At 39.6% G+C, this 23,816-nt stretch overlaps 1 protein-coding gene and 1 long non-coding RNA gene across 17 annotated transcripts in view; one reads left to right on the forward strand and one right to left on the reverse strand.

Moving 5' to 3' along the window:
- The first annotated feature begins 2,306 nt into the window (after positions 1 to 2,306).
- On the forward strand, positions 2,307 to 3,142 carry LOC121393245. The gene is made up of 2 exons (XR_005960893.1): positions 2,307 to 2,913; positions 2,945 to 3,142. It is a non-coding gene; the product is annotated as an uncharacterized LOC121393245 (long non-coding RNA).
- nfat5.S (nuclear factor of activated T cells 5 S homeolog) overlaps positions 2,503 to 23,816 on the reverse strand; it is a 65,730-nt gene continuing 44,416 nt past the window's right edge. For 15 of the 16 annotated variants that reach the window (XM_018260559.2, XM_018260549.2, XM_018260550.2 and 12 more), the window contains 8 exons: positions 21,051 to 21,185; positions 20,867 to 20,919; positions 19,242 to 19,374; positions 17,311 to 17,385; positions 14,486 to 14,634; positions 9,504 to 11,754; positions 8,673 to 8,899; positions 2,503 to 7,162 (listed from right to left, as the gene is read on the reverse strand). In XM_018260559.2, coding sequence (XP_018116048.1) covers positions 8,676 to 8,899; positions 9,504 to 11,754; positions 14,486 to 14,634; positions 17,311 to 17,385; positions 19,242 to 19,374; positions 20,867 to 20,919; positions 21,051 to 21,185 — 3,020 coding nt within the window. In that variant the 3' untranslated portion in view covers positions 2,503 to 7,162; positions 8,673 to 8,675. The remainder of the gene's footprint in view (positions 7,163 to 8,672; positions 8,900 to 9,503; positions 11,755 to 14,485; positions 14,635 to 17,310; positions 17,386 to 19,241; positions 19,375 to 20,866; positions 20,920 to 21,050; positions 21,186 to 23,816) is intronic. The other variant, XM_041561166.1, reaches the window with a different exon arrangement.

Genomic DNA, 23,816 nt, shown 5'->3' on the forward strand with positions numbered 1-23,816 from the left:
TGGAACAAGATGAGGGACTGGTGGATTACACTGTGAGCCTCAGGTGGGGGAACTTGTCTCTGCAGCACGCTGACTATCATGGTTTCCAAAATTCTGTGGGGAAAAAGATTTTTTCTGTTTAAAAAAAAAAAAAAAAAATAGAACACACGCACACTGAAAGAGAGACCGAGATGGAGAGAGAGAGACAGATCGAGAAAACGAGATCAAGAGAGATTGATAGAAGTTCAGTGTTTTTGCACCTTTTTTTTTTTTTTTTATAGACGCCCAACCAACTTAATGTTTGTGTAAATATTCAGTGACTTTTTTTTATTTATAGCATGGTTTTCTGTATAATTGTATTATGCAGAGCAGACACTGTGTTAACTGCCAAGATCTCAAAAGAACATTTCATGGTAACAGGGACACTTTCATTTGCATTACATGAATATATAAATACAGTTCAGGTTTAATCTGCACCACATGATCTTGGATAAAGGTTACATGTACCAAAGTTACTCCAGAATCCAAATAATAAAGTGCTGTTCTCTGATCACAAGCATTCAAATCAAGGGGCCCCATATGACAAATTCTGGGCCCCCTTGGCCCTGCCCACTGCTGCAGGCCCCACCCTAGACCCAACACACCACAGTAAAAAAAGCCACACAGACATAGGCGCTAAAAAACCCATTGGTGGCCATGGTTGCCGCTATAAATAAAAATAAAATGGGTGATAAGGTGCCCCCCATAAAAGTTAGAAACATGTCACAGGTGGTCAGCCCCCCCCTACAAGTTTAAAAACCCATTGGTGGTCAGGGGCCCCATAGAAAATAAAAAACATTGGCGGCCAGGGGCCCCATAGAATATTTGAAATAAACATTGCTGGCCAGGGTTCTATAGAGTATTAAAATAATGCATTGGTGGCAAGGGGTTAAATAACATTTAAAAAAACCACATTGGTGTTCAGTGGAACTTACCTCAGGTTCTTCTTCCTTGTCCTTGGTGATGACCGCTTCTTTGAGTTCCTTTGGCTCCTTTTGTGGCTTTGGGTCTTCAGGACTTAGGGTTTTCAGGAATTCACGCCCTGTCTGGGCATCATGTGTTTTTATAGGTAATTTCCCTGGTAGTCCAGACATTCAGCATTGGGTTTTGTGGAGATAACTATTTATCTATCTAACTTGTTACTTACCCTTCTGCCGGTACGATCTACTGCGCATGCACCAAAAGTACTTTGTGACTTTTGGTGCATGCGCAGTAGATCCGTACCGGCAAAATGCTCCTACTGCGCATGCGCCAAAACGCCGTTCACAGCAGGAAGAAGATCGCGTGGAAGAAGATGTCGTCTGTGAACTCCCTGGACTGGACCTGCGCAGAAGGGTAAGTAACAAGTTAGGGGCATTTGTCCAGCGGGACGGGTAGGCCAGGGGGGAGGAGGGTTTTTGCGCCAACTAGGTTTCCTTCCCCTTTAAATGAGAAGGATCTTGGGATTTGTATATGACAAGTTGTCTAATTCTGGGCAGTGTCATTCTGTGGCTACTAAAGCAAGTAAAGTTCTGTCTTGCATAAAAAAGGGCATTAACTCAAGGGATGAAAACATAATTATGCCTCTTTATAGGTCCCTGGTAAGGCCTCATCTGGAGTATGCAGTGCAGTTTTGGACTCCAGTCCTTAAGAGGGATATAATTAAGGACTTCAAAAAGGCAGTTTAGTTTGAAAGTGAGGTTGTTTAGAAGGCTGCAGAAAGTTGCTTTATTACCCCAGCAAACAAGCAACAGTTTGGAAGTCAGAATGCAAGATGAATAGTAGTTGGTATGAAAGACAAACAATAAAATAATAAAACCTCAGTCTTTTTTTTGGTGACCCTGCCACTGTTTTAAAGGAGAACTAAATCCTAAAAATGAATAGGGCCATATGTTATATACTGAACTTCTTGCACCAGCCTAAAGTTTCAGCTTCTTAATAGAAGTGGTCTCTGAGCAGCTGTTGAAAAGCTAAGTTTAGGGGTCGTCACAAATTATCCAGCAGAAAATGAGGTCTGTCTGTAATATAAGCTGATACTTCAGGGCTGATTATTAAATGCTGATGCTAATTGCACTGGTTTATGTGCTGCCATGTAGTAATTATCTGTATTAATTACGAATCAGCCTTATATTGTGACACATATTACATATTTTCAGTATCTTGTGAGTGGGTCCCTAAGCTCAGTAAGTGACAGCAGCACAGAGCATGTGCAGTGAAAGATGGGGAGCTACTGGGGCAATAGTTTAACCATTTGCCTTCTTTCCCCCAAATAGGGGTCACCCTCAAAGGGTGACATATTCGCCTCTTTTCAGTATAAACCTATCTAATAAATTCACTTTTAGGAATGTTCACAATGCACACTAGTATTTTTCTAAAGATGAGTATTACATTGAGACAGGGAGACATGTTGTGGATGAAGTTCTGATTGTCTCTGTAGACCAATAAATGCAGCAGATAAATCAAACAGAAAGAGGGCTGTTAAATAAACAGAAGCAACAGCATCTCAAAACTTTGAAAGTTTTATTATCGATTTCAGCTCTATACAGAAATATAATAGCAAAGAGTATACAAATGTCCCAATAGAAGCAAAATATCTTTTGTTTAATATTTAACACATTATTACAAGAATGCTAAAAACAATAACATTTCTGTCCTAACAGAACACACTGAGTAGCTGGTATAAAAGCCATCGGAGCCCCTGTAACAAAGCCGCGCACTGCACAACTCAGACAAAACAGGGATGGAAAGAGGCTGGGATACTGGTATTGTACTGGTATTGTACAGTCCTGCTGGGGATTCCTTCATACAAAGTCTAGAGCTCTGTCGTCCCTTGTTTGTACAGTATGTTTCTGGCTGGGGATAAATATGAAGCCTCACTATATGACTTTGGTGATGGAGCAAGCAAATGCCAGTCAGGTAGTCTAGGCTCGAAGCAAATGCCGGTCAGGTAGTCTAGGCCTCGAAGCAAATGCCAGTCAGGTAGTCAAGGCTCAAAGCAAATGCCGGTCAGATAGTCTAGGCTCGAAGCAAATGCCGGTCAGATAGTCTAGGCTCGAAGCAAATGCCGGTCAGGTAGTCTAGGCCTCGAAGCAAATGCCGGTCAGGTAGTCAAGGCTCGAAGCAAATGCCGGTCAGGTAGTCTAGGCTCGAAGCAAATGCCGGTCAGGTAGTCTAGGCTCGAAGCAAATGCCGGTCAGATAGTCTAGGCTCGAAGCAAATGCCGGTCAGATAGTCTAGGCTCGAAGCAAATGCCGGTCAGATAGTCTAGGCTCGAAGCAAATGCCGGTCGGGTAGTCTAGGCTCGAAGCAAATGTAGTCTTGTCACAAAGCAAATGGTGGTCAGGTAGGCTAGGCTCGAGGGCAAGAGCTGGGGGTCACTTTCTGCTTCTCAGCGTTATCCTGGAAAAGTCTATTTAGCAGCTTGAGAAGTGTCAGAGATATGTGGATGTTCAGTTGTCTTTTGCCTGGCAAGGTTGTGACCCTAACTGCAAAAAAACGCACTTTATATGATACAAATACTATTTCCAAAAAGAGCTTACTGGTTTAACCATTTGAGTGCTGGAGGCTCCCTGCTCTGCTGCAATGGGTGCTGCGGATAACTGGAACATGGATACACAGTGTTATCTGTATTATCTACGTCTAATGCAATTATAATTTAAAAATCCCTAAATGCACATTCAGTGGATTAAGAGATAAAACATCTTCTTTGTTATAGTGACCAATACCCAAGCCTCCATTCCTCCATGCTGTGTGAAACAGGGTTGCCAGACAATTGTAAGGTGGTAACTGGTCTTTTTCTATGAAACAAATTGGATAATCCATAGAATACAAAAATATGTGCGTTGTTTAATACTGAAGTGATAGAATTAAACCTTGGTCCCGCGCTAGTTGCCCTTGTTGTGATGCTGTGGGATAACAGAGGATGTTCTCTGAAACAAGAGATGCCGTGTTCACTACCAGGGAACTGTACAACTGTACTATACAAGTAGAAGAAACCAGTCAACCCCAGGATATTTATAGGAGCCAGCTGAGGGTACATACGATGCAGATGACTAAGGCAAATTCTTTAAGCCTGAGAACTGGACAAAAGCTGAACAATCACACTATTATCTGACGTCTTGACCTTGATAAAGGTTAACCTTTTAAAAAATCTCATCACCCAAGTTCTCTCCCTAAGAAGTGCTTAACGTATGAGTGTACCTTGGGTAGAACGAACAGCTGACAATCCTGAATAAGACAGATTAGGCCTCAAACCACCCCCCTTTTCCTTTCAACACAATTTGATAAAGTCTACAGCTCCTGGTCAATTGCCCATTGTACTTTTCTTGGCCTTAATGTGTAATGGCATATCAACATTTTTTTTTTTTTGCATTTATATAAAAAGATACATACCTATATACACGCATACATGTTATTCTTCTTTTTTCACATTTGTGCCTTTCTGGCCATATGAATGTTTGGTGATGTAGTGTGATCATACACTAACAAAAATATTTCCATGGGGCAAAATAACCTTTAGTTACACCACTATTATGTAGTTCCATCACTGCAGATTACTCTCAGTTAAACAAAGAAGAGCAATGTTATTTGTACGCAAGGGTTATCACACTTATAATAATAATAATAATAGAGCAGCATAGGAACCTCTAATAACCAAAACAAAGTAAAAACATGTGCCCAACCTGGAAACCAGCACACATAACAATGGCTCCCACTAAACAGCAAAAAAGTTGATATAGTTAATGAATTCCTGCTTTAGTGTTAGTGAAGACCAGAACTTTATTCAGCTTACTGTTTGTGTAGGGATTTGGAATTGCTCTACCAAAGGAAGGGAAAATGTCTATCTGTATTTGGAAGGCTGAGAAGGCACACAACTGCCTGGTTACATTAGTATATGTGTGTGTGTGTTGTGTGATAGGGAGCTTAGATTGTATGCTCATGTGGTGCAGGAGCTGGTGTCAGTGATGTATAATTTCTTTACAGTACTGCACAAATTGTTGGTGATATATAAATAAAGGCTAATAAATAGTAACATAGCATAAGACAGTGTGGCAAATCGCTGAATTGCATCCAAGAGAATCCATGACACAGGAGATGATACAAAGAAACACCTATACATTGGAATCCTGGGCCCAACTAACAATTTAAACTGGGACAAATGAAACCTCGGGATATTCTCAGTGTTGACATAGTGCTAACCAGAGAACCTGACATCAGGGATCCACCCTAATTACAACCAAATGGAGACAGTGCCATATAGTATACGGCAGAGCTAATGCTAGAGGTTATATAGGCTTTTTCCACTAGAGCCTGGGCCTAATGGAAGAACAACTTCTGGTACTCTGGCAGACCAAAAAAAATATGCAACATCTTGAAAAATGGAGGACACCTGACATTGCAGATCTTTGCTGCAATTAGTATGTATTGGTATGTTACTACACGTTTCAGGCAAATCCCTTTCTCAAGGGCAATATGGTTCAGCCATATTGTAATACTGGAGTTCTAGAGAGGTTTGTTACAATAAAAGATGTATTTAGATTAATGTGCCCAGCAGTCAACTTCCTTTCTATGATACTGGCACCAGACTGAACGGTGTTGCACCCACAATTCAATAATGAATGCTATATAGGTAATATCAGCTGACCCAGCCACTGGTTGTGCTTGTACAACACTAAAGTACAAAAAGACAGAACACAGTAGACTGACTGGTATAAAAAAATAATTGTATCTGGACTGCAAACAAACCTCGCTCTACCAAACCCCCCCCCCCAGTGGAGCAGCACATATCCAGTTCTCACCTTACATCAAATACGAGGAGCCACAGACACAAAAACTTACAAAATCTGCCACATTGTGCAAAATAATATATAATAGAATATAGTATTTATATAAACTTTTAATATGCATATTTATATAGAATTCTGCTAATGCACGTTATCAGTACATCTAGCAATTGCCAGTTGCGAAATACAAAATATAGCTTTCCATAAAATGAAACGCATTCGATTAAAAACCATCCAAAAGTTTAGAACGACCCTAAAACTGTATTCAAAATTAATTTACATGGAACGGATCTCTCTGAGACAGTTCCCTTCATGATGTCTGCAAAAACCCGCACAACTGAAACCTTTAAAAGTCTCCTTTGAGGAGCTATTAATGAAAAGACAGAAAAAAGGAAACAGGAAAGGTAACAATAATTCATATCTACATGGCTCAGGAACAAAATATTCTTTTATATATATATATATATATATATATATATATATATATATATATATATATATATATATATATATATATATATATATATATATATATATATATATATATTCTTATTCTTATTCTTAAAACCCAAAGTGCAGCATTAGTTGTGTGACATGGAGGAGCTTACAACCACCCTCCCATCCCATGTAAAAAGAAGGGGGACAGACAGTGAAATCATTTATATAAGAGACATGAACAGGGTAAGGAATATGTTCCAGCTGGAGCAGCCTGCAGCACCTTGCTTAGACTAAAGGTGCATATTGAAGACAAACACAGGATTAGAAGAAACAGAGGAGACTTCCAGAGCCAGACCTGGGCTTGGGATCAGCTGCCTTGGATCCAGACCTGCTTTACTTAACAAACACTTCACTGACCCATGTGCAATGCTAACTCAGCAGCAGTGACAACTACACGAGTGCCGCATATGTATAACACTGAGCGCTACATGTGACAAACATAGTGTGACATGCTTTTAACGATCACAGCTTCTTAAATGGGCAAAATAGTTTTTGCTTGAGGGAAAGTTCATAGAAAAAAATATATTTTAGAATATTATGTACATACATATTTACACAGAAACCTACTTTACACACGGACATAGGTGAACAATGAACAAACACAATGGTAAACATTACAACAGGTGCAGATGTAGAAAGCAATGACTGCAGAATTCCAGGATTGGAAGCCGACAAAAAAACAGCAGCTACCACAAACCAGGCCTCTCACGGCTATTGCTTTCTGGAGTATGACAATTTATTGGCTTTATAGCCTTGGTCAGAAAATACTAAAGGACACAAACAGGTGACACTACAAACCAATTCTGTTTGGACCATAGTAGCTGTACAGAATAATCCAGTTTTTCTTTGTAAATCTGGCAACTGTCTCATAGTTTCTGCTTTACCTGAAAGAAAACAAGAACAAAATAAAAAAATCTTCAGACACAAATACCTGTAGCATGCAAGGACCAGACTAACATGAAAATTCTAGCTCCTGCCGGATAAAGTGCATGTCATACCCTGTCCTACAAATGCATTAAAAATGTATTCACAACTTAAACTAGTTCTCTAATGCTACCAAATAAAATACATTGAAATTCTGCTCTTAAATGTTTTTCTTGGAAAGCACTGAAACGCTAAAGCATTTTCTTATGTGACATTGGTTTGCTTAAGTATCCAATCCCTATGATTAAGCATCTCAATTTAGAATCAGATATTATCACATGAAAGATCAGGTTTTTTTTTTTTTACTGGGTTTCTGTAGAATATTCAACATTTTGCTCTTGGGCCATGGAGTAGTTACTTTCACCTGCTTTTAAACAAACCATCCCAAGTTTGATTGTTAGCGGACAGTATTTGATGTAAATACTACCACAGCATGAGGCTACCACCATCATGCTTTACTGTAGGTATGGATATTTTTGAGCAATGCAGAGTATTAAACCTGCACACAAATATTTGCTTTGACCATTGGCCAAAGGCCCTGTCTTGGCCTCATCTGACCACAAAATAATTTACTACAATGCAATTGGGACATTCTGGATGCACTTTCACAGTTGTTTTCAAACAATGGCTACTTTTGCCACTTTGCCATACAGAGCAGTGTTATGCAGTTCTTTGATGTGGTTGAGACTTAACTACCGTGGAGTATGGAGGGCTCAGCATCCCGGGAACTGAGTTTTTGTTAAAATAGAAAGCTTGGTGTGGTCTAGTCCAGTGCCTGCTTCCAGCCTCCTATATCTGAGCCAACACTACACTAGATGTTTTGCATGGTTATTGAATCAGTTGGCCTCAGCCTTTGTCCTTTTTTATTATTCTGCAACCTGATTTAGTCTGTCTTCTGCTGTAAGTCTTCACCTGCTTACAGTAAAACAAATAACATTTGCAAGCTCAGAGGCAACATAAATAAGTACAAGGAATAGCAGGAACAGGCCAGATCATACCCAGGAAAAGTCAAATCAAAAGTGTAGTACAGAGGGGGCTAATGAGGAGTGGGGTCCAAAGGTCAGGCACCACAGTCAGGAACATGATCAGGAAACACAGGATACCAGGACAGGAGCCGAGGCTGACTCATCCACTAATGAAGCAAAACAGCTAGGGTAGGGCCCGACCAGATAGAAGGGAAGCAGGCATTGGACTGGCCTGCACCAAACAATTTCAGCTAAAGACTAAAGTATCTAAGATAACATACAATCCAGATATAGCATTGTTAAAACTGTGTACAATGGCTTATCCCCACCAGAGAAATATCTAATCACACATACAGTATATTAATTATGCCAGAAAATTCACTTTGCCTCCCAATAAAAATGGTTAAACAGAAAACATGGGAAAATGCGGAAGATATACTATAATAAATGCTACCGTGGTCCTTGAGGTACCAGTATACAAAAAAGAAAGAATGGACCAACTTACTGGTTAGAAAGAGCTAGGCAAACTGGTCCCCTGGTTCTGCAAAGATTCAAACAAATCGCTGATCTTCTCCATGCTCTGTTCAGAGGTCATTGATTGATTATCTGTCATTTGTTGGGATAGAATTGTTGTTATGGATTGGGCATCTCCTTGAGATTGACCAGATTGTGCCATAGCCAGTATCTGCTCAGATATGGAACCAGCAGCCTGGGAGATAAGCTGATCGCAATCTGAAGGGGGTAAAAAATAAAAAAAATGTTGTAGTATTTGTTTGATAGGTAGGATCTCCCTTTCTCAATATATTGCATGTACACAACCATCTGCTGTTGCTTAACATGAGTGCCCAACAGCTAGTCACACATTTATTGGATAGCTGCAATAGACACCTAGCAGCAGGTATGTATGTGTGGTCCCCTCCCATCCAACAAGGGCCATTATATCTTCATTTTTATTTTACCAAAAGTTTGAATGAATAAAACATTTACAAAATTGAATGTGCTTTATAGTTCCCCTAGGATATATGCAGTGTCAGCCGTGATGCAGTCCAAAACTGGGCTATAATATAATTATATAGGTATGGCTGCCGCAGGAACAGTTTGTTTATTGCCTGCAAAGATACCAGAAAAGAATGTCATTAGATATTTTTCTGTAACAAGCTGAATTCAGCTGGGAACTATACATTACAGAAGGCTTTTCAAAAAGGAAATGGAGTCGCCCTTTTTTCCCCGTTTTCAAAATAAGCTCAATACAGAAAAAGGAAATTGTCATCTTTTTTTCTCAAACAATTATTTTTCAAAATAAACACATACCATTGCTAAAAGTAACACAACTTACTGCTTTGAATCCCAAACAAAAACATTCCTGATGCCTGTGAGGATGATGTTGGCTGACCCTGAATTTGACCCATTGCTCCACCTGTGGAGTTGTGGTATATATTCGACTGCTGAGGAGGAGGCGGTGTACTGCCCTGGATAGACTGTGAGTATATACTGGCTTGCTGCAGGTCTTGCTGGTCCATGCTGCTCTGCAAGGCTGACATTGAAACCGGGGACATAAACAACCTAACATGTTGCTCTGGAGAGGTTGGGGAGGCCTGAACAAGCTGAAGTTGTGGAGAATTATGGAACATTGGAGACTGCTGTTGCTGTTCGTGCTGAGTGGAAACAGAGCTTTGGGACTGGAATTCCATGTTCTGGGAATGAAATAGAGCTTGATTCTGCTGTTCTTGGGTGGACATTGGTTCCTGTCCAGTATTAAAAAGGAGGCTTTGCTGCTGCTCTGGGGATCCCATGTTAGATAGGGAATTGTGTGTGGTGAATAGTATGTTTTGTCTCTGCTCATGAGAAGATGGACTACTCTGAATTCCAACCATTGAGTGAGTTGCCTGGAAAATTGATGTTGGTTGGTTCTGTGGCTGGTATATACTCTGTGAAGCTTGCTGCTGCTGTTCTTGGGAGATTATTGCGTTTTGCATGTGAGACAGTTGGGCTTGCTGTTGAAAGGCAGCTTGCTGTTCTGAGGTTGTAGCAGGTTGTAGCTGAGGAAGTGAATTTTGACTTGTGAAAAAGGAGAGCTGCTTCTCTTGAGACACTGGATTGCTCTGCAGTGAGCTCATAGTGCTTTGGGATAGGAATAGGTTAGAAGAATTCTGTTCTGCGGTGACAGACAATTGGTTCTGTGAATGGAAAAGTGGAGACTGCATTTGATCTTGAGATACAGTGTTCTGATGCTGCGCCATAGTGCTTGTAGAATGGAATAGAGAGCCCTGAGTTTCCTGGTTTATACTATGTCTCTCCTCGATTGTGTTCTGTGAGTGATAAATTGTAGTGTGTGAGTGAGGGGATTGTTGCATGAAGTTACTCATTAACTCTTCAGGGGGGAAAAGCCCACTGCCGTGCTGAACTCCAAGCATGTCTTCATCTGGTGAAAAAAGAGTGACTTGATTCTGGGCTTCTCCACTGTGTTGCATCTGGACCATAGACTGAAACACATTCCTTTGCATGTGTTCTGCTTGTGCTGAAGCATTATCATTATCTGTAGAGCTAGAAGGCTGGTACATAGTTGCACCAGATGTAGATACCTGCTGCTGGCTTGCACTGCTTTCACTTCCAGAAACCGCTGCAGTAGCAAACATATCACACTGCATTGGCATCTCTTCGTTAGTGGACAGTCCAGGGAGTAAGTGAGAACCTTGCTGATGCTGATAGACAGGTGAGTGAATGTTTGCTGTTCCAGAGTTTTGCGTCTGGAAAAGGTCAGATTGAATTGTACTATCAGAAGGAAGAATACTTTGCTGCATCTCTATGACTAGGGCTGCTGTGGTCTCCATGGGTTGTTGTTGATTAGACAAAGAATTTTCAGCCTGTTGGAGAAGGCTGTCGGTTCTTCCCAAAAGCATATTTTCTGATCTGGAATGCACAGATTCAGAGGAGGAAAACAGCCCAGAATTTGCACTGCTTTGTATTGAAGCAACTGGTTGGAATATGTCGGCACTTATCCGCTCCTGAACTTGTCCAACTGGGGCCTGCTTGCTTTCATTTGTACCTTGTCCAGGAAAAAGTACACAAGATAACTGCTGTGAGTCCAGAACCTGCTGGACCAAATCTGCATTTGTATTACCACCACTCACACTGGACTGAAAGTTACCAGACTGTAGCTGGTTCATCGCACTTTGTAATTGGTTTACGCTACTTGTAGAGGTGAAAAAGCCTGTAGTGATTTGTTGTTCTAATGTCTGTGCTTGCTCTTGCATTGTGGATTGCTGAGCTTGTGGAGTGACTTCAGCCATTTGTGAAAGTGTGACAATGGCGTTGTCTGGCTGCATTGTGTCACTGGGTTGGCTATCCATGGTCTGAAATTGTCCAGTCGGCTGCATTATGGAATCATTAGTCTGGCACTGGCTCGAAGAGGTCACGGACTGAAAACTGTCAGGCTGTGCAAGGTCTTGGGTCTGGATGGTGGACAGAGGTTCTGTGCTGAATGACTGCACTTGAATTGATGCTTGTTGATTCCCATCAGCAGGAAGATGGGATACAGTGGGTGAAAAAGGTCTAGCATTTGATGATTTTTCTTGTATAGTTGCTGTCTGAAAATAAAAAAGATAAAAATGTGTAACAATGGCTTTTACTATGCAAAAGACACATTGAGCAATTTATAAAAACCATTTGAGATAAGACTAAGGGAAAGCATCAAGAAAACTTTACTAAGGGGGCACCAGCCCAATACATTAATTGTACTTGATAGTGACATGTGTATCAACTTCAAAGTCAGCGTCAGTTTAATGGCCAAGGCACACACCTTCCCTACCTACAGCTACCAAAAAAAATGGGGATGTTAGCCAAAAAATAAAAACTTAATGAAATAGAAAATATAATTCGAAGCCTTTTAACAATATTAAACATTTTAATGGTTTTAAAGTGATGTGTATCTATAACTGCAATCAGTATCTATAACAAACCAATATTTATCTGCAAGGAGTCCACATAAGGGAAAATTAAGCATTCTGTGCATTAGTCCCTTCCCTGTTGGTCATGAGAATTGACTTGGTTGCAAATACTGACCAGATGGTTTGTTTTTTTTTTTTAGCATTTTTTGCATTTTACATTTTATAGGGTGAAAGAAAACAAAGAGTTGAGATGAAGAGAGATAAGGCAAGGTATAGAAGCAAGAAGCACTTAGTTGTTGAGTGTACATTGTGTTGCATTAGTTGGACACTTCCCTTGCACACCCCAGTAGCCTGACCTTTCTTTGTACAGAAATGTAAACTGCTCAATGGGACCTATCTACTGACTAGACATTTCATTTATCATTCAGCTGCTCACTCTCCATATTATTATAATAAAATATGGAATCAGTGGTCAATATGAAAGTATCTGTGGGGTATTAAAACACCACTGCCCTCACAACCAGGGCCGGACTGGGAGTAAAAAGCAGCCCGGGCAAAAAAATCAAAGCAGTCCACATGTAAACACGCAATGGTCTTGTACTCATCCACACATATATTGGGGTAAAACTGCAAAAGAGTATTTGCATAAAGAGCTGTCTTTCTCACTTAAGTGTAATTAATGTAAAATATGTTAAAGATTCTGCAGCCTGAGCCTTTATGTGGTCACGGAACCCCTCAGTGACTTCTAATATCCTTATCATTTACAGTAGGGGGTACATTATTCCTTATAATACATAAGTGATACTCAGAGTTCCCTGTATAACTCAGCCTGCAGCCTTGTGCATTTATATGGTCACAGAACAACCCCTCAGTGACTTATTTTCGGGAAGTTCAATGACACTAAGGTATGGCCACCAGTAAACCTATGTACTTGAGGGTGTTCACCTTCTTAATTATCTTGCGAGTAGCCCACTTGAACTAAATATAAAGCAGCCCCTTGGGTGAGTCCGGCCCTGGAGGGTCCAACCACAGAGGAGACACGTCATCAGCTGACAGTTACACACCGGCACTTACCACTAATTACTGAAGCAGCAGCGATTCACTGGCAGTGTCGGACTGCGGGGGACGGGACCCTCCACACTGTCCCCCTGGGCCCCCCCCAGCCGCAAACGATACCTCCTCCACCCCCTCCGTATGCGCACGGACGTGCACGCGTGAAGGTAAGTAGAAGAGGGAGACAGTGCAGGAGCGGGTTCAGGGCCCCCAGCTGTAAACTGAGTCTATCTCCTGTATCCCCTCTGCATGCGTGCATGCATACTTGCAAATGTTTTCGTATAGAAGAGGGAGCACAGGATCAGGCCACTTGAACTAAATATAAAGCAGCCCCTCTGGCATTTGCCCAAACAGATTGCCAGTCCGGGCCTGCTCACAACTAAGCATTCCCTAAAAATTTGGGAAACAGTTCCTTCATCTTGAGTCTGCACAGGGGTTTTTTTTTTTTTAGTTTTTAAACAACTGTGGACACACTCTTTCTATAGCACATAAAAAAATACCAAAATCTGACTATCATAGCACAGACTACACCTGCACTGAAATTATGAATTTAATTAAGCAATATTATACAGATTTTATGAAACTAGACTATAAATATTTTTATACTAGTAAAGTATAAAAGTAAATGACTTTCAAAACATGCTGAATTCATATAAAGCAAGTTTATAAGAAAGTCTTATCGACTGACCAGGTGTACTTTCCACCTCAGGATGCCAGGCCAGTGTGTTTCATACAGAAAAGGAATGCTGGTCATTCCTTTTTTCACCTAAGGGAGTCTAAAAATATTGGTACTCATCAGTGAATTTGCCTTTCCTTGTCCTTTAAAGTCTTCTAGCCTTGCCTAATACATCTAAGAATTGCAATGTGTGAATGACACAAGAGCATGATAATTTCTTTGCTTAAGATTCATTTTTAATATTCATCCCCATATTGTAATATGTACAATTAGAGCCCTGTGACCAACCAAGTTGCTGTGTTATCCATCTTTGGTCAAATTGGTGACAATTTAAACATTACATTATTTTCTAGTATGTGGTCAGCAAAACTCAGTTTACAAATGTATGCAGAACTGTTTCGTTTTTTTCATGTAGGGGAGCAGTTATCCAGTATACAACGTTTGTATACTGTGATATGATAAAATGATGGGCCTTTGACGTGGCTGAGGGACACAACAATCTCTTGGAGGGCCACAAGCAGGCATTTTACTTAATGTAAAATGTATGTGAGCAAAAACATGTCTCTCATGTTTTAGCAATTAATCTTGAATGCCCTATACAAAAAAAAAACACACACATATTACCACTGAGTAGATATCATATACTTCCTGGAGATATGCAGAATAGTCTGAGAAGCATGATTTATTAAGAGCTAAACCCACTTTGTACAGAGGGGAGGATCTCTGATCAGCTGTCATCTCCATAGGAGCACTGTCTTCATTTTTAATTAAACCACTTGATTTAAGAGGGAAACCGAGAGTACTTGGAAGCAAACTCACTTGATCAGTGTTGCAGGCAGATGGTGCTGTTGCTGCAAGAAAAATAAAAACATAGAAAAGAAAATCATTAAGGATTAAAAAGATATTTTCAAAAATTGTATTTCTAAATCTGTTGTGACTGGCTGAATTTTTTTTTCAATTCCCATTAAATAAGAAAATATTCACAGTGTGTTCTACCAAACAGTGCCACAGGTGGGATACAGATCACAAACAAAGGAGGCTGCAGAACAAGCAGCAAGATCTTCGAATGACTGTCAAGTATCACCGGTTAATGGCTCTGAAATGAACTTCTTGCTTGCAATATACAAGCTCTCCTGAGTTGAAAGAACATCACATTGAGGCACAGGGAACAGATCTTAGAGCAGAGCTAGCTTTTCTAAGAAATTGAAGGACCAGTTCAAGCATTTAAATTTAGACATATGTATGCTTGTAAACAGACAGTGCTTTGCAAGCAGTACTTAATCTACATTGCGTATCTTCGATGAATCCAGCCCTGAAAATCTTTTCATTCTGGACAAATATTCCTATCCATTGTCCACTTTATTTTAAATTCATCTTTTACTGTGACTGTCTGTTTGAAGAAATTTTTAGGTGAACGTATTTCCTGGCTGGATTGGAAGAGACAGGGGTTTTCTGTGTGCATCTCTGCTTTCCCTGATTTCTCTATGTAAATGAAAAGAATTACAAATAGCTTAGCAAATAGTTCATGTCTGCGTCAATAATCAGAGACTATCCCAGGTTATAACTAGCAGTGTGTGGTTTCACTGCTGTCTGCAGTCAGTAATGCCTCATCAAGCAAACAGAACTAGCTTACATAAAAGTATCTGTCTAGCAAGAAAGCTTTCCGTCAGTGGAGCAATGCATTTATGGACTTTGCTTTGGTTATGGAAATTCCCATCGGTATTTGTAGTTTTAAGCAATTTGTGGAAGCTGTTGGCCCATTTTGCTCCCAGTCCTTTCTTTATTCAAAGTCACAAGTCAACTCCATTACCTCTATCATTCACAAACACACATTCCATAGCTTCATCCTGTGAGAATAAGGAATGCAAATCACTCTACCAAAACAAGTCACATGAGGAGCCTAAAGGGGAATGCTGTAAACAGCTTTTTTATTATCTACAGTTCAAGCTTTGCAAGGATTTCTAATGCATGCACTTGGATAACCCCAAAAGTATATTGTATATTTTTTTTACCAAATGATAGCCGTCATAATTACTAAATTTGTTTTACTAATACCGACCTGCATGAAGGGACATAAGCTGGCCATAGACATGCAGATCCTATCGTACAAATAGAAGATTCGTACGATTTTCGATTCGTGTGTGGAGAGTGCCGACAGCTTTCGTCCGGCGGAGATCAGTCATTTGGTCAGGTTTGATTTTAAACCGACCGATCCCGCCGGAGCCCATTGCAGATAGTAATCGTATCGTTCGGCCATCGGGCCGAACAATCAGATAACCCCCGATATAGCCATACTCGTTAATGGCATACGGGGAAAGATCCACTCGTTTGGCTATGTCGCCAAACGAACAAATCTTTAAGTCTATGGCCACCAGTACAGGGCATTTCCACCATCAGGCAACAATGTAAATGAATTTACTGCTATATGAAATATATGGTATTTAAAGGGGTTGTTCGCCTTCCAAGCACTTTTTCCAATTTGGTTGTTTTTAGATTGTTCCCCAGAAATAAAGACTTTTTTCAGTTACTTTCCATTATTTATTTTTTACGTTTTTTCCAAAATCTAAGTTTAAAGGTGAATGTTCGTGTCTCTGGTGTTTGAGTCTGACAGCTCAGTAATTCAGGTGCAGACTCTAAACTGTTACAATTTTGCAACATTGAGTTAAAACATTTCTCAGCAGCATCTCTGGAGTATTAGCAACTATTGTATCAATTCTAACAGCTGCCTGTAATGAAACCCAGAGATTCTGCTCAGCAGGGACAAAGATAAGAAATGCATCAACTAAATTTATCCATTTAGAACAGTTTACAGGGTCGGCGACCCCCCCTCCCAGAGCTGCTTCAGAAGGAGAGAAATTACACTTTACAACAAAAAGTTGTTATTTCTGGTGATCTATCTGAAAACAACTAGTTGTTTGAAGGTGAACCACCCCTTTAACACATTTACAGTTCTCGTGCGTAGCATTTCAGTGATCTAGCGTACCTTTGAAAAATATGCATACTTTAAAAGTTCCTGGTGTGCACCTGTTTTTTGAAGACAGACAGATAGGATATAATAGCTGGGGTTCTATATGCAATAATTTGAAGAAGGTTGCATACTGTGCCACAACATTGATGCATTTTGAGCACTTGCTCCCCCCACCTATTTAGCAGCTGACCGTCCGGAGTACCCTCAAGGTTACCCAGGTTATGTTTTTGCACCACTCTTTTCCACCTTGTGAGCAATGTTATAGAATGAATAAATCGCCAGACCATAAGTAATGTTATAGCACGGGTTATTCCCCTTCTCCTAAGTAGTGTTCTCCTTAGTAATGATACAATGATACATAAAAAGAGATCCTTTCTGCTAATAGTGTAATGATGCATACTGTATTAATGGCAGTAGAATCAGCAACAAATTAGCAGGAGATTACTCCTGTATGAGGTTGTACGTAAATGAGTTGGAATATATTTTGTGCACAAACAAAACATTGAGAACTTTTGAATCATTATGAAGGTTAAACGTGAAAAAACAAAAAAACAAATACCTTTCATAGTGTCTTCAAAAGTGCAGGACTGTGTTGGGCTGATCTCTTTCTTTATAAGAACATTTACTGGAATGGCTGCAAATAGAAGAATAGAAATGTAACTAAACATGCAAGCCAAACAGATTATGTTATAGAGCTAGAAGTAACTACATGGAATTACTACAGGGAGATATTTAATGTAAGATTACAGGGGTTGCATCACATTTATTAGCAAAGGTAAGCTATACTTTACACTACAGAACTCTTTTATAAAACAAGGGGCCTGTCTTCTCGGTGAGATGGTTCATTGGCAAGTTATGCCGTTTCAAACGGCACCTTGTTATTTGCAGAACATACCAATCTCTGCTGCTGTTCTACAGAAGTCCTATTGTAAAATTAACCATTGGTCAAATTTGTCATAAACAAGTTATAATATATTTTTTGTATGTGTGCTACAATTCCTGTAAAGCATTGCACACTAGAAAGACCAGCTTCTGCCCTGTGTTTTGAGGGATGTGTGAGCACTATTAGACTTGTGCCAAAAACCTCTACTTGTATAACAACAAACACTTCTATGCCTTGACAGTTGAATCATTGCAAAGCTTTTTGGCACACTTCATACTGGATTACTCTTTTGGGTTAGGGATTCTTGAGCTCTTGATATTCTATTCTAGAAAAGGATTACACTTAACTTGGCAATTATAGACCTTAGGCTTGACATCTCTGGTGGGCAAGTTACCTGAAAGTTTGTTAAGGGAACACACTGTTTTGGAGAATAGCATTATAAGCAAGAATCAGCATGGCTTTATGCAGGACGAAAGTAGGCAACTGGATAGCGGGGTTAAAATAGATTTCAGTTGCTTGGATTTTGCCAGTGTTTGATACAGTGCTGTATAAATGACTGCTTTCTAAAGCAAGGTCTGTTGGTCTTGCCAATATTGTTTGTATTGATTTATTAATAAACTAGATAAATGATTGTATACAGAGAGTAGTTGACAATAGTACTTTCTCGAGTAAGGATCTTAGTGGTTACTGCAGAGTTCTGTATTGGGTCTACTGTTGTTTCCTTTCTGTTCGGGGGGCACCTTTAAGCAATGCATTGGTCTATGTAGATGATGCTAAAATATGCATGTCAATTAATTCTATACAAAATGTGTGTTATTGTGAAAGATCTACACAAAGTAGTAATCTAAGCATCTAAGTGGCAGATTAGATTCAGCATTGATAAATGTAAGGGTATTGCTTGGGATTTAAACATTTGCAAGTCAAGTCTTATACCCTTAAGTGGCTTGCAAAGTAGGACTAGTGGGTACCTGAGAATAATTAACTGAGCTGTTGCAATTAATGCCAGTCAGCAGCAGCAAGGGCCAGAAACATTTTGAGCTGAATTAAAAGCAGTATAGATTCACAAGACGAGAGGGTAATACAATCCTCAATTTACAAAGTGCTGACAAGGTCTCATCTTGAATATGCAGTACAGTTTTGGTCTCAAGTGTTCAAATGGAGTATTATTGAATTAGACAATTAAGATGGTTATAGAATGTCAAAGCAAGAAAGGCTGGTCAATTTGGAAATATTTACACTGGCATAGAGGTGCTTAAGGAGGATATAACAACAAAGTAGGGCCTTCCAGTAGACATAAAGGTCAACCACTGAGATTAGATGAAAGGACAGTAACAGATTTTGGAGCAGTTCTACTAGAAGATACATTGTATAGCTTCAAGAAGCGGTTGGATAGCTTTTTAGTAAGGGAGAAAATGCTGGGTTAATGAAATCATCTTTAGCATACAGATCCAGGGGTTTGTCCAGCTGCCATCTTGGAGTCATAAACCATGAAAGCCTGCACATTTTCTAAAATGTTACTCAAAATATTTATATTCACACACACAATCTAAACATTAGTCCATGAGGAGTATATGGGAATTGCAACTAAAAAAGCACAGGGTACTCACATTGATCTGGAGTGTATGTGAAAGGCTGAACTTCATGAGAACGTCCTGCATTTGTCACAACAAACATAACTACTGAAACAGGGGAAGTAATGTGCTCATCGTGGAAAGGAGGAACCTTCACTATAAGGTGATTCTGTGTTGAAATAAACAGACATCATCATTTCAGTATTTCACAAATACTGCAGAATATTTAACTCAATTATGATTTTGCAACAAACTTAAATTTAATTGTTGGAACATAACAGTAATGACACTGTCGCTCAGAAAAATTTTAGTTTTGGCCTGAAAAGTGTACATGGTTTGGTGGATAAGTAGTACTTACAGTCAATGTTCTGCTTTCATTTTTTCTGGCATATACACCAACTGCTTTCTTTGAAGCAGTAATCTGAAACCCTTTGTCCTATTTTATAAAACCTGTGCACCCTAATGATTTGCTTATGCAACAAAAGTTGTAAAAATACAATTATAGTTTCTGTTTTCAATTTATTCCCCACCTTGTAGGCAATTAGACCATTTAGATCCATGACTATGAAGACATAGAATTCTATGAATGAAAATGCCTATAATGTACATTTTATTCAGCATAAGTACTGTTTTCAGAAAAGATTTGCCTATTTAAAGGAGAAGGAAAGGTTAAAACTAAGTAAGCCTTATCAGAAAGGTCCATCTAAATATACCAGTAAACCCCCAAAGTAGTGCTGCTCTGAGTCCCCTGTCAAAAGAAACACTGCATTTCTTTCCTTCTATTGTGTACACATGGGCTTCTGTATCAGACTTCCTGTTTTCAGTTTAAACCTCATTGCCCTGGGCAAGAGCATGCTCAGTTTGCTCCTCTTCCCCACCCCTCCCTTCTCTACTGTAATCTGAGCCCAGAGCAAGGAGAGACTCAGGCAGGAAGTGATGTCACACCATGTTAATACTGCAGCTCCTATCCTAAAAAAACATAGAGTTTCTAGAGCTTTTTACTCAGGTATGGTAAAACATTCTACAGAATAAATATAGCATTCTAGCTTGCACTAATGCAGCTAATCTATTGGCGATAAAATGCCTCAGTAGCTTTCCTTCTCCTTTAATAGCACATAACTCACATATGTGCAAATAGGAAAAGATAAAATACCATGTAAGGAAAAAGAAATTCAAGATGTTTGATATAATGTGAATAATTTAAGATGTAAAATAAATAGATCACTAAGGATAAGACTAGAATTCATATACGGTATCATTCATAAATGGTCTCCAAATTTCTAGTGACCCCAACACCATAAAGGTGCAGCCTGCTGAGGCACACAATATTTAAAAGAGGATGCAATAAATAAAGTAACATTGAGGCTCTCCAGATGTTGAACAGTTACTCTAGGTCTAAGCTCCATCTGGCTGCTTAACTGTGCTCTATTCACTAAATAATATTGCTGATATTACACACTTCATGTAATACTCATAAATCCTATTTGCAGAGTTTTAAAGCACATTTGCTAGTGTAATTTAAAGGAACAAGCAGGAAAGCATCCATAAAGAAATTTTATATAATGCAATTACAAGAAAAATATGGCAGAAATAGCCTAGGCATAAATAATGTGCTCTAAAGCATTTTTTATACTGAATTCACAATGATAAACATTATTTACCTGGTGGAATAACTCCATGTCAATTTCAGCTTCAGCTTTCCATGAATTGTCATCTAAAACCACAACAAAAATAATGAAACAGAAAAGATATTACAGTGTGTAAAACACCCTTTCCTTTATATTTTGCAGGAAAATTATGTTTCGATGGATATATACAAGAAGGACTAAGGTTATGGATACAAACCTGCAATATTCTCTTGGAATACAACTTTTGCTCCTTTCAGAAAGTTTTTGCCAATCAGAAAAACCTCCTCATCCCCTTTCACTGAGCAACTATGTAAACTCTTCTTTAGGATTTCAGGGACACCAGCAGGCTGGGCTGAAGAGTATAGAAATTAAAATATTTTTATTTATTATTTTTAAACATATTTTAAGTGAACATTTTCAAGCAGGCTAGAATCTTGACAATACTGGTATTCCAGTGCACAAGGATGTCCTTGCCATCATTTATTTTTATAACCCAAAGGCATCTCATCTGATAAGAACTTGCCCTTGCTAAGCAGCAAAGATGAGCTTATACTTGTACATACTGCTCATTATCTGTTGAAAATGGTTGTGTTAAAGCTAAGGAATGTAGCGATGTTCATTGCATGTGCATTTTAGTAAAAAGGACAGTCACACGAAATGTTTATGTGTTTAATACATGTAGAAGTAGGTATACTGTACAGAGACTGACCTCTGCATTAACTTCATCGTATTAACTGTATACCCTAAACTAAAGTCAAATCTAGTGCTGACTTGCTTGATAGTAGCGAGAATTGAAACAAGGGGTGAAAGATAACCACATGCGCAGTTAAAACTCCTTGTTGTGTAACGAAAAGTCACGTGATTTTTAGGATTCAGATTCAGTTTAGCCAGGCACTTGGATTCAGCCAAATCCATATTTTGTAGAAAAAGGCCAAATCCTGGATGAATCCTGAACCGAATAAAGGATTCAGTACATCTCTACTTGGAAGCTTGTTAAAACAAGTCTTTCTGCCTCCCTATAGCTACAGGTATTGCAATCTCTTGGTTCAGATGTGTGACTTTTAGTCATTGTAGCACAAGAATGTGAAACTAGGTCATTTGTCAGCTGACTACTCTGGGATCAATTTCACATCAAGATAGAGCACATAGTAGGCTTCCTCTAACAAATGAGCTTTCTTGCATCAAAAGTAAGGTGTGTTGACACATGAAAGCTGTACCTTCTTAAAGCCTAAGATTTCAGTTATTCGTGGCATAGTATACTATATCACAGGAATAATGTCCTGCAACTGCAATATATGTCTGCAACCACCGGCGACGTCCTGAACATATTCACTGGTCATATATTGTGTTTGCCAAGTCCTGGAAGCTAAAATTAATTTAATAAGGTTAGTCTATACTTAACTGCACTCGTTTCACAGTTACAAACATCTGAAAATTCCCCTATGCGAGAAATAATGGATGAGCCAATGCATCACAAAAACTAACTTTGAAATTGGATAAAGTGTGCCGTGCCACACATACCATCTATGACTTGCCAAGAAAGCTTCATTGCTGAAAATCTTAAACAGCAACACTATCCCCAGGACCTGCTGACTTTGGAGACTGCTACCATTGCTACTTAAGTAGCAGTGATAAGTGGGCTACTGAGCTTGTGTGCCTTCTACAGGTAGCCACCACCCAACATTTGAACACAAAAAAAAAAAAAAAAGTGTTGCCATTGTGCAGCTAAACCACTAAGAGAAGTTTTTAATGCTGTTCCTAGCACATCATGCCTGGTGACATGAGCTATACTTATTGAAAAAAAAGTTCATATAACAAGTTCAGATGTATTGCTAGAAAAAATAATCAATAATAAAACCTGAGGAAAAGACAAAGAGAACTATTTTCTGTTAAACACTAGTGTGCAGTTAAGAATTTAAAAACCTGAAAAATTTGATGGGAAAAAATAGAATCATGTATAAGTACTTTGCCTTAAAACTAGGATCATTAAGCAAATTTGCCCATATGAGATATTTATAAAACTAAAAACCCTTAAACTTCTTCCTGTGTAGCTTGAAGTGCTACAAACTTTAGGCAACAAACAAATTCAGTGGTACAAATTATCTTAAAAAACATGCTGTTTCTGTTATATTTGAATGATTTTAAGGAAAAGTAAATCGGGCCCCATAATGATAGGGTCCTTGCCAGATGAGGTTTTCAAACCTGCCTGATAGAGAAGTCTTTATTGAGAAATAACTCACCGAAACTCCACTTGCGCTCCTCTTCAGAAACGGTAACAATCCATCGTGCGGGTGCTCGATTTCTCCTCCCTGGCTATCTCCTATAAGGAAGGCAGGGAAGAGAAATGGATCGCTGCACGATGGATCGCCGATCGCATTTTCTGAATAGGAGCGCAAGCGAGTTTCGGTGAGTTATTTCTTAATAAAGACTTATCGACTTTAAAGTTTAACTTGTTTTGGTGTCTTTTTAAAAAAAAAATTTTTTTGCTGTTACTGGTCCTTTAACACCAGGGAGAAAGCTGTACTCTCATTTAATCTCTTTTATTCTTCTTCTGAGAACTGCCACTTGCAGTTACCTTGTAAATAGCTTTTTGTTCCTCCTGCAGGATAAATGTCACGATCGCCGCCCGGAGCAAGACCAGGAGCTCCGGGCGGCGCAGCTATCACTTCCGACGCCGCTCCCAAAATGGCGGCGCCCATGGCCGCCACGTGGGTAGCGGCGCCGGCGCAGAGACGCCTGCGCGCAAGTGCGCAGGCGCGAAGACGTCACAACGACGCGACGGACGCAGGCGCAGCGCGTCGGTCGCAGACGTGCTGACGCCGACGCAAGGGCGCCAAAAATCCCCTTTAAAAGGACGCCTGAGGCGCCAAGATGGCGCCCGAAAATAGGATCTTGTTCCTGAATAGATTCCTGGGTTCCCTGTTGCTGTTCCTGTTATCCCTGAGTATATTCTTGATTGATCTCTTGTTGTTGACCCCCTGCC

Source organism: Xenopus laevis, chromosome 4S, assembly GCF_017654675.1.
Source record: "Xenopus laevis strain J_2021 chromosome 4S, Xenopus_laevis_v10.1, whole genome shotgun sequence".
NCBI classification, from domain to species: domain Eukaryota; kingdom Metazoa; phylum Chordata; class Amphibia; order Anura; family Pipidae; genus Xenopus; species Xenopus laevis.